Source organism: Salmo salar, chromosome ssa04 (genome assembly GCF_905237065.1).
Source record: "Salmo salar chromosome ssa04, Ssal_v3.1, whole genome shotgun sequence".
NCBI classification, from domain to species: Eukaryota; Metazoa; Chordata; class Actinopteri; order Salmoniformes; family Salmonidae; genus Salmo; species Salmo salar.
This window is the reverse complement of record NC_059445.1, coordinates 54344974-54356151: the sequence shown is the minus strand read 5'-3', so window position 1 is coordinate 54356151 and position 11178 is coordinate 54344974. Positions and strand designations below refer to the sequence as shown.

Sequence of the window (11178 nt, the reverse complement as noted above, 5' to 3'; positions counted from 1 at the left end):
CGCTATGCAATCTGGTTTCCGAGTTGGTCATGGGTGCACCCCAGCCACGCACAAACTCCGAAACAATATCATAACCGCCATCGATAAAAGACAATACTGTGCAGCCGTCTTCATCGACCTGGAAAAGGCTTTCGACTCTGTCAATCACCACATTCTTAAATCGCAGACTCAACAGCCTTGGTTTCTCAAATGACTGCCTCACCTGGTCCAACTACTTCTCAGAGATTAGTGTGTCAAATCGGAGGGCCTGTTGTCCGGACCTCTGGCAGTCTCTATGGGGGTGCCACAGGGTTTAATTCTCGGGCCGACTCTCTTCTCTGTATACACATCAATGATGTCGCTCTTGCTGGTGATTCTCTGATCCACCTCTATGCAGACTTCACCATTCCGTATACTTCTGTCTCTTCTTTGGACACTGTGTTAACTAACCTCCAGACGACCTTCAATGCCATACAACTCTCCTTCCGGGGCCTTCAACTGCTCTTAAATGCAAGTAAAGCTAAATGCATGCTCTTCAACCGATTGCTGCCCGCACCTGCCCGCCCGTCCAGCATCACTACTCTGGATGGTTGTGACTTAGGTATTTGTAGTTGTCCACATATTCTAGGTGTCTGGCTAGACTGTAAACTCTCCTTCCAGACTCACATTAAGCATCTCCAATCCAAAAATAAATCTAGAATCGGCTTCCTATTTCACAACAAAGCATCCTTCACTCATGCTACCAAACATACCCTGGTAAAACTGACTATCCTACCGATCCTTGACTTCGGCGATGTCATTTACAAAATAGCCTCCAACACTCTACTCAGCAAATTGGATGCAGTCTATCACAGTGCCATCCGCTTTGTCACCAAAGCCCCATACACTACCCACCATTGCGACCTGTATGCTCTCGTTGGCTGGCCCTCGCTTCATACTCGTCGCCAAACCCACTGGCTCCAGGTCATCTATAACTCTTTGCTAGGTAAAGCCCGCCTTATCTCAGCAATATAAAGTCAAGAGAAGAAAAGGCCTGGAAGGAGGAGAGATGACTAGAAACGATTCAGTTGACCATTTTATATGTGGATTAATTGGCGGAGTAGATGACCTTGTGCATTTCAGGTAAAATAACAACTCAATGTTTATATCCCAGGACAAATTAGCTAGCAACAGCAAGCTAGCTAAAAAGGACAAATTAGCTAGCTAGCTAAATTGCCATAAATGTTTAATGCTTTTTGACCTGTCCCCAAATTAATATAATTGGTTCAGTTTGTTTTGATATTTTAACCTGCGTGTCGTGATCGCGTTTGGTGTGTGGGGACAAAATACATTTATTAATTTGGGGACAGGTCGAAAAGCATTAAACATTTATGGTAATTTAGCTAGCTAGCACTTGCTAGCTAATTTGTCCTTTTTAGCTAACTTGCTGTCTGTAGTCCAAAACGGATTTGAAAAACAAAACTGATTTGAGCATTATGGCCTGCAGTATGAACAAGGCTTTAGAGATTTACCCAGAAAGATGCACAGCTGTAATCGCTGCCAAAAGGTGCTTCTACAAAGTATTGACTCAGGGGTGTGAGTGAATTAGCGATGCACCGATGACTTTTTTTTGGCCGATTACGATATTTTCCTTGCCAAAAAACCCGATACCGATATTTACAATTTTAGCGGCCTTTTAAGCATTCTAGTAGTTAACTATTGAAAACACACACACAGCGGTCTAAGACACTGCATCTCAGTGCAAGAGGCGTCACTACAGTTCCTGTTTCAAATCCAGGCTGTATCACATCCGGCTGTGATTGGGAGTCCCATAGTGCGGCGCACAATTGACCCGTCGTCGTCCATGCGTCATTGTAAATAAGAATTTGTTCTTAACTGACTTGCCTAGTTAAATAAAAGGTTACACACACACACACACACACACCAAAAAGTTATTTTGTTTGCATTTACATAAGTCCCCATTACCAGTAAAACATAATCAAAACCTATTTATTTCACTTACTTGCTGTGCTGTTTCGTTGTTCAGTCGTTCCATTCTCAACCAGGATTTCTATGGAACGCCATTTCGGTCTTTACGTGTCAAAAAAAAAAGTCAAATAACACGACATCCGTTTCAGTAGCTATAGTTAGCTAGCTAACTATATAGTAGGTGTCATCTAAAATAACCCTAATTATAAGACAGTTCTTATTTAATTCATGGTGGTCAGACCCATCTATGTGAAGCTAGCCACAATAGTGGACTTTGCGGTTAGCTTTCAAAATAAAAATATGGCATAATTCTATTTGTATTCATTTGCATTACTGTCAATGACATACTTTTATTTTGAAGGCAAACTGCAAATTCCACTATTGTGCCTAATCCTTATTGTGGCTAGCTTCGCAACACATAACCCGTTGCGTCGAGACTCACAGCTGGCTGCTTATAATGTTAGCTTTGGGCAACAGGGTTGTTGACTAGCAATTTATTTTCATGAAATTGAACTTAAGTTCAATAGCCGAACAAAAAGTGGCAACCTAGCTAATACTTACTCATTGCTAAGAATAATGAAAATGACTGCAGGTTCTACTGGTCATTGTTTTCAGGCTGGTTGTATTGGTGTTAGCTAGGTACCAAGCTAGCTATCCCAGAAGTTGCGGGTTGAACAAATTATGCTTTATTACCAACGCGGTATTGTAAAACACATCGTGGCCTGTTTACAATTTTTTTTTGTATAGCTTTGACAGTGCTACTGTATCATTGACACGCAAAGACCCAAACGGCGTTCCATGGTATGCATGTCATGAAGCCAATAGTAGTGACGCCATTACTGTGCAACATCTGTAAAATAGCGCACTTGGTAGTGATCGTCCGTCCAGTCGCGAAAGCCAACGTCACCCACGACAGAGAACGATTGATTGTCAAGGGCAATGAATTCCATTATCTTGGCTTTAATGGATTTCCCTTTGCCTTCGAGTTGTCTCGCTGACATTTTTTTACTCTTTCAAATGACTGCTCGATCCACACAGCAGACATTGTGAGCTAGTTTAGGAATGCTGTGTTTTACCATGTACCTACGTTATATAGGTATGCACTCAGCTTTGACATCTGGGCGTTAAACTAGAAATTTTTAGCTAATGTCAGCCGATTCCGATATATATATTGCATACCGAGTGTGAATACTTATGCAAATGAGATATTAATGCATTTCATTTTCAATAAATGTGCTAACACTCCTAAAAACATGTTTACACTGTCATTATGGGGTATTGTAGAAGGAATAAATGTATATTTTTCACAATTTTTTTTTATTCAAAATGTGGAACAAGTCAAAGGGTATGAATACTTTCTGAAGGAGCTATACACACAGAAGTATGTGGACAACCCTTCAAATTAGTGGATTTGGCTATTTATGCAACACCCGTTGCTGACAGGTGAATAAAATCTGAGCACACGGCCATGCAACCTCAATAAACAATGGCAGTAGAATTGCCTTACTGAAGAGCTCAGTGACTTTCAATGTGGCAAAGTCATAGGATGCCACCGTTTCAACAAGACAGTCAAATTTCTGCCCTGCTAGAGCTGCCTCGGTCAACTGTGTGCTGTTATTGTGAAGTGGAAACATCTGGGAGCAACAACAGCTCAGCCGCAAAGTGGTAGGCCACAGAAGCTCAAAATGAAACCGCTGAGTGCTGAAGCGTGTAAAAATTGTCTGTTCTCAGTTGCAACACTCACTCCTGAGTTCCAAACTGCCTCAGGAAGCAATGTCAGCACAATAACTGTTTGTAATGAGCTTAATGAAATGGGTTTCCATTGCGCAATGCTAAGCGTCGGCTGGAGAGGTAAAGGTCACCGCCATTAGACCCTGGAGCAGTGGAAGCACGTTCTCTGGAGTGATGAATTATGCTTCACCATCCATATTAATGGCCATGATTTTGGAATGAGATGTTCGACAAGCAGGTGTCCACATACTTTTTGCAGTTTAAAACTAACGATTGATTTTACAACAACAAAAAATTTATATATTTGCATTGGTAAACATATACAGCCAAAATAAGTGGTTTCAACATATCAAACATCCAATAGGTGATAGGTAAGCTCAGGTCACAAATGCTAAGGACAGACTACTACTAACATAAAATAACAAGTAATTTAGTCAACAGGCTGGCATACTTGCTCATGACTTTCATTTTCAGGGTACATCTTAATGTAACTATCAACCATGACATCCAGGTCATGTCTGGCATTATAATGTATGTTCAGAAACGCCAGACTCTTGGACCTGTGTTTGTCAGGTGTGTTCTCCAAGTACATCTGAAAGCGTTTACGTGAAGCATCGCCATCGACATCAAGGCTCAGGACTGGCAGGTTGCAGAGCACCCTCAAGAAGGCAAGCACGTTGGGGAAGAACTTCACTTCAGCCAGCTGCAGCGTCTCATGGACGGTGGATGGCAGGGCCACCTTGCCCCGGTGCTTCCACTTCACCCTCCAGCAGTGCAGCTCAGTGGGGAGAGTGTCTGCATTGGGAAGGTCGTTCCTGTACATCTCCACGTTGTTCTCCTCAGAAGTGTTGAACTTCAGCTGCCCCATGACAGCAGGGACGAGTGTCAGACATCTCAGGGCGTTGAGGTGGTTCTCAGAGAAGAGGTCGTTCAGTTCATTGATGACGTGGCTCACCACCGGGGCGGTCAGGTGTTCTTTAAAGTAGCTCTCAGGCTGGATCTCTGTTCCAGATTCTGCGTGGTGCTTTCTCAAGTAGAGCCTGGGAACCTTGACCGGGATCTCCAGTGCAGCGGCTAGGTTAACAGCCTCTTCAAACCAGAACTCATGGTATACATCAATGTTATCCGAGACCTCGTTCAGCGAGTGCAACACAGCGGTTAAGCTGTTGGCAGCAAAGTAGACATCCATCGTTGGCCCTTGCAAGTTCTTGCCAAAGGCTCTTGTGAATGACAGGGTGTTTTTCAGCACAACCAACGTTGCAACAAACTCAAAATCGGCCAGAGCCTCTGATATCTCCAAGGCATCATTTGTGACTTGGTCACTCCACCTCAGATCTTCATTGTCATGAACACTATCCATGCAGAGCAGAAGAGATTCCAGGACATCGACTGCCACCTCGAATGCATCATGTCTCACTGTCCAGTTGGTACGGCAGGCCTCTTTCAGATCATTGGCCTTCTCTTCATTACCCTGGTAGAAAATGGAGATGGCATTCTCCAACTCCAATTGCAATGAAGAAGCCTCATTGAAAAAAGACTCAATCTTCTTGAAAGTAGACATGACAATCTGAACACCTGTCAAAGCCACTCCACTTGCCAGTGAGGCATTTAAGGCACAGGTGGATCTTGGTGTGTACACTGCTGTGGGGTAAATCTCTGTGAGTTTGGTTGCAATGGCTTTAATTTTGCTAGAATGCACACCGGAGCTGAAGTGGGCCTGCCCTCTACAGTAGTCCATATTTAAACCCCACTTCTTTGTCACCTCAGTCAGCAGCCTCTCCATCAGGGTCTCATCTTCTCCCTCAAATGGAAGGAACCCCACAAACTCCTCCCGCAAGCAGTTGGCCTGGTCCAAAAAACGCAAGAACATGGGGAGGTGGCTCTCGCCAGAGATCTCAACCACATCGTCAGTGACCAATGAGAAAAAGCGAACCTCTCTGACTTCCTGTAAGAGCTCCTCACGGACGCAACTCTCACAGACCTCCATCATCTGCATCTGCTGGGTGAAGGTGCAGCACTCTGTGTTCATAGCACTCATCTCAAACCTTTCCCTAAGAGCTTCGTCACCACCAGCATTCATTCGGTACTCCAACAATGCCTTGAAGTTGCTCGGAGTAAGGCACTTACTCTCCTGCACCTCCTTGGTATGTCTATTCAGAGGTATGTTTTGTTTGCCCAACACTACAATAACTTCAAATAGTGATTTGAGGTATTCTCTGTGCTCCTTCTCCTTAGAGGTCAGCTGGGTGGTGTCGTTTGTCTCAGGGTCATCTTGACCTTCCGCATAATTTTTGTTCGTCTTTGACTGGTCCACCGAGTCCTCTATAGACAAACAAATCAATATTGGGAAAAGAGGATTAACGTAACTTTTTGCTTGTGGGTCCTGTGATCGTGCATTGTCTTATGATGAAGAGAGAAAGACATCCTTCATATACTGGTCATTAAATTTAAACCTTGATTATTATCATATTACATTGTAAAACAGCCTCAACAAATAAACTGTTGTTCAACGTAAATCGGATGCACAACTTACTTTTCCTCTCTTTCATTGGTCTTGCTTCAGCTTTACTCTACAATAGAAAGAGAGAAACCGTCAATACCAAGCTGTTAGAAGAAGCGATTAAAAATTGTAAGAAATACACTGAGTATTTGACTTGTGATTTGGTAAATGCAGAAGAAACCCATACCAGCTCTTCAATCCTCTTGCGTTGCCTACATTGTGGATTATTGAGGTGGCTTGTTAAGTCAAAGATGGTTGGTGTGGCATTATCCTTCAGCTTTGTCCTGTAAGGACTCTGAAAATATGAAAGATGATAAGAGATTAACCTCTCTAGGGTAGGGGGCAGTATTTTCACATCCGGATTAAAAAACGTACCCGATTTAATCTGGTTATTACTACTGCCCAGAAACTAGAATATGCATATACTTTGATGTTTGATTTGGATAGAAAACACCCTAAAGTTTCTAAAACTGTTTGAATGGTGTCTGTGAGTATAACAGAACTCATATGGCAGGCCAAAACCTGAGAAGATTCTGTACAGGAAGTGCCCTCTCTGACCATTTCTTGGCCTTCTATACCCTCTTTGTCAAAAACAGAGGATCTCTGCTGTAACGTGACACTTTCTAAGGCTCCCATAGGCTCTCAGAAGGCGCCAGAACGTTGAATGATGACTTTGCAGTCTCTGGCTGAAAAACAGTAGCGCATTTGGATAGTGGTCGATCTGAGAACAATGAGACGGGTTCGTGCGTGCGCGAGAAGAGTCCATTTTACATTTTCAGTCTTTGAACGAAAAAGACGGTCTCCCGGTCAGAATATTATCGCTATTTTACGAAGGGAAAAAAAAAAAAAAAACGCATAAAAATTGATTTTAAACAGCGTTTTGACATGCTTCGAAGTACGGTAATGGAATATTTTGAATTTTTTTGTCACGACATGCGTCCGCGCGTCACCGTTCGGATAGTGTCTTGAACGCAAGAACAAAACAGAGGATATTTGAACATAACTATGGATTATTTTGAACCAAAACAACATTTGTGGATGAAGTAGAAGTCCTGGGAGTGCATTCTGACGAAGAACAGCAAAGGTAATCCAATTTTTCTTATAGTAATTCTGAGTTTAGTGAACGCCAAACTTGGTGGGTGTCAAATTAGCTAGCCCGTGATGGCGAGCTATCTACTCAGAATATTGCAAAATGTGCTTTTGCCGAAAAGCTATTTTAAAATCTGACACCGCGATTGCATAAAGGAGTTCTGTATATATAATTCTTTAAATAATTGTTGTTTTTTGTGAACGTTTATCGTGAGTAATTTAGTAAATTCACCGGAAGTTTTCGGTATGTTTGCTAGTTCTGAACGTCACATGCTAATGTAAAATGCTGGTTTTTGATATAAATATGAACTTGATTGAACAAAACATGCATGTATTGTATAACAATGTCCTAGGAGTGTCATCTGATGAAGATCATCAAAGGTTAGTGCTGCATTTAGCTGTGGTTTTGGTTTTTGTGACATTATATGCTAGCTTGAAAAATGTGTGTGATTATTTCTGGCTGGGTACTCTCCTGACATAATCTAATGTTTTGCTTTCGTTGTAAAGCCTTTTTGAAATCGGACAATGTGGTTAGATTAACGAGTCTTGTCTTTAAAATGGTGTAAAATAGTCATATGTTTGAGAAATTGAAGTAATAGCATTTCTAGGGTATTTGAATATCGCGCCACTCGATTCCACTGGCTGTTGACTAGGTGGGACGATTTCGTCCCACATACCCTAGAGAGGTTAACCTAACCTATTTGATGGGTATATAGCAGTGAGGTGCACATCTCTGTTCAACTACATCCATTTCAAATGTTAAAGCTACATATTTAACTTTTTGGGTGACGACCAAATTCACATAGAAATGTTAGTCATCATTCTCATTAAACGCAAGTCTAAGAAGTAGGTCAGTTCTATGTGATACATTTATATGCTTCCTGTTGTTAAGTTTCGTTTTTGCATCTTTTACTTTCGGTTTTATACACCAGCTTCAAACTGAAAATACAATATTTTGGTTATTGAAAATATATTTCACAGCAGTTTAGATGGTACAATGATCCTCTACACTTTCATTGCTTGTTTTGTGACAAACTGAAATTATACCATTACAATTTTAGCCACCAGAAAATGACAGAGCAATTTCTCCATGTTGCACCTTTATATGCTTCGTTTAGGGGGAAAAAAAACATTAAGCCAATGTCCACCAACATCACTTACTGCTTTACATATCATGGATGGTTCAAAGTGGTTAACACAAAGTCTGTAGTGTCTGTGTAGCTGGTCAGGTGTTTTATCTTCAAGATCCTTGCAATGGCAGTTGTCCACCCACTGCTTGCATCTGTGTATGACAGACAAAACAAATGTCAAATGTATACAATTAACTATCACTGAACATAGATATGATTCAGTGGAGACTAGTGAGGGTAGGACGGCTCATAATAATGGCTGGAACGAAGAAAATGGAATGGCATCAAATTGTTGTATTTGATACCATTACACCCATTCCGCTCCAGTCATTACCACGAGCCCGTGCTCTCCAATTAAGGTGCCACCAACCTCCTGTGATGAGTACCATAGACGACAATGGTATAATCACCTGTGCCACGTTAACAAGAACATGCGAACTAAAACATTGTGTCATTCCGAAAGCCATCTCCAGTAAGCTAGCTTTCTGGTATTAAAAATAAGACCTACTGATTTACAAAACTCAAAAGGCTAGCTATGCAATTATCTCTGCGAGCATGCAGCAAAACTAACTAGTAGGCTAGATACTACTCGAAGCACATCTCTGGCTGACAGCTAACGTTAGGCTACATTACCGTGCAATTAAAAGACAGTACAGTACGTAATGTCAAGCAAAGAACCACAACTTAGTCCGATTGGTACTATACCTTTCAGTGTCCCTTGGAAACCTGAAGAATGGCGATGCTGACTCATTGCTTCTTATGGTGCAATTCGGAGCAGCACAAAAGTTCGACATTGTTCGTTTTGCTAATATGCTGCTTTTCAAAAGTAATTTTGAATATTCACTTTACCCTGAAATTACAAAAGAATAGACGAGCGCGCTGCTGTGCTAGATGTGGCCTTGACTCCTGGAGGAAACGGGACGCGCGAATAAACCGTCTTCCCACAATGCTTTGCTAACGTCACATCCCAGTGCGCATGTCTGTCACAATAATCAATGCTATTTGGGATCGTTGGGATGCCTTAACCGTTTTAAATGTCAACTTCAATTGGGAAGGGAGTCCACTCAACAACAGAGATATACGAGCCTTGTTTCAACTATACCTTATGTCATGCCTTATTGGAATGGTTTTATTGATAATGTCTTCCAATGTCCAAACTTGGAAAAAAGTTTGGATGTTGCCACACACATACATACTTACTAACAAAATTAAGGAACTTTCTTTTAAAATTATTCATAAATATTATCCTGCCAACCACTATATGAAGAAGTAACAAAAACAAAAAACTTTTTTTTTTTGAAAGATCATAATGAAGTCAGGTTTATCTCTGAATAATAGGAAATGTGAATTATTTGCGTTGAAAAGACGTGACTTAAACTCAGTATGTAATATCCCTATAAAAGACGTGATCACATATCTTGGTATTACAGTTAGCAAAGATCAGAAAGAAAGGGCCAACTTAAATTTCTCTCCTATTGTAGAGAAAATTGGAAAGAGATTTAACTCCTGGTTATTAAGAGATCTTTCTTTATCTGGACGTGTACTTTTATCAAAATCTGAAGGTCTGTCCAGATTAGTTTATACCTCCCTTGCCTTGGATGTTCCTCTGTCAGTAACTAAAATGGTTGATACGAAATTATTTATCTTCATATGGAGGAATAAACCACATTATTTAAGAAAAGCGGTAATATATAGCACCCAAAGTGAGGGAGGGTTGAATGCTCTGGATTTTAAAACCTCTAATATAATATTTAAAATTAAATGGATGCAAAACTATTTAAGAAATAAGGATTGCATCTGGAATCATCCCTAATTTAATATTCCAACAAATTGGTGGTCTAGAATTCTTACTCAAATGCAACTTTGATATGGGTAAAATCCCTATTAAGCTTGCAAACTTTCATAAACAAGTACTTCTAACTTGGAACCTCATGTACAAACACAATTTTTCCCCTCATAGGTATACAATCTGGAATAATAAAGACATAAAATACAAAAACAAGTATTTGTTTTTTCAGAACTGGTTTGACAACAACATTATTTGGGTTAAACAATTACTGAACAATGATGGACAACTATATAATTATCCAGAATTTATTAGAACACACAATGTTACATTCACTCCTGAGGAGTATCACATTGTTGTTAGAGCTGTCCCTAAAGGTGCTATTCTTCTTTTAGGAGAATATAACAATACTCCAAGTGCAACTGTTGAGGATTTCGTAGCCTCAATACAATTAGATGGAATTGACATTTTAAACTATAAATGTAATAACATGTATATAAGGAAACTATGTCAATATGTTACTATCCCCTCTGCTAAAATGTACTGGAATGCAGCCCTAGGACAAGTGAACTGAAACAAAGTTTCGTTGTTATCTGGTAAATATTGTATATCTAATAAGGTGAAAGAAGTATCATACAAACTCATTCATACAATCTACCCTGTAAAGACCTTTATTATACACAGATTTAAAATAGCTATTGATAACAAATGTGTATTTTGTGATTGAGACCCAGAGACTCTTGATCATTTATTTTGGAACTGCTCTTATGTCAGAAGATTTTGGTGTGAGTTAGAAGATTTTATTTTAAAAGAAACAACTATTAATGTTAATTTGAAAGACTCTGATATTATGTTTTATTTTGAACCAAATGATATGGACCCTGATTTAACTTTCATTGTTAATTTGTTTATCGTTCATGGAAGATTCTTTGTCCCTAAAATGAAGTGGGCAGAGAACAAAACCCTTTTCACATTATTTAAGATAGAATTGAAAT

At 40.2% G+C, this 11178-nt stretch overlaps 1 protein-coding gene across 1 annotated transcript; it reads right to left on the bottom strand.

Moving 5' to 3' along the window:
* Positions 1–3951: 3951 nt before the first annotated feature.
* Positions 3952–9370, bottom strand: LOC106603542 (52 kDa repressor of the inhibitor of the protein kinase). Its single transcript, XM_014197375.2, has 5 exons — positions 9103–9370; positions 8429–8549; positions 6366–6473; positions 6212–6248; positions 3952–6000 (listed from the first exon to the last, which is right to left on the bottom strand). Exons 1-5 carry the CDS (start codon positions 9189–9191, stop codon positions 4109–4111), a joined length of 2247 nt encoding a protein of 748 aa, XP_014052850.1. The 5' UTR covers positions 9192–9370; the 3' UTR covers positions 3952–4108.
* Positions 9371–11178: the final 1808 nt, after the last annotated feature.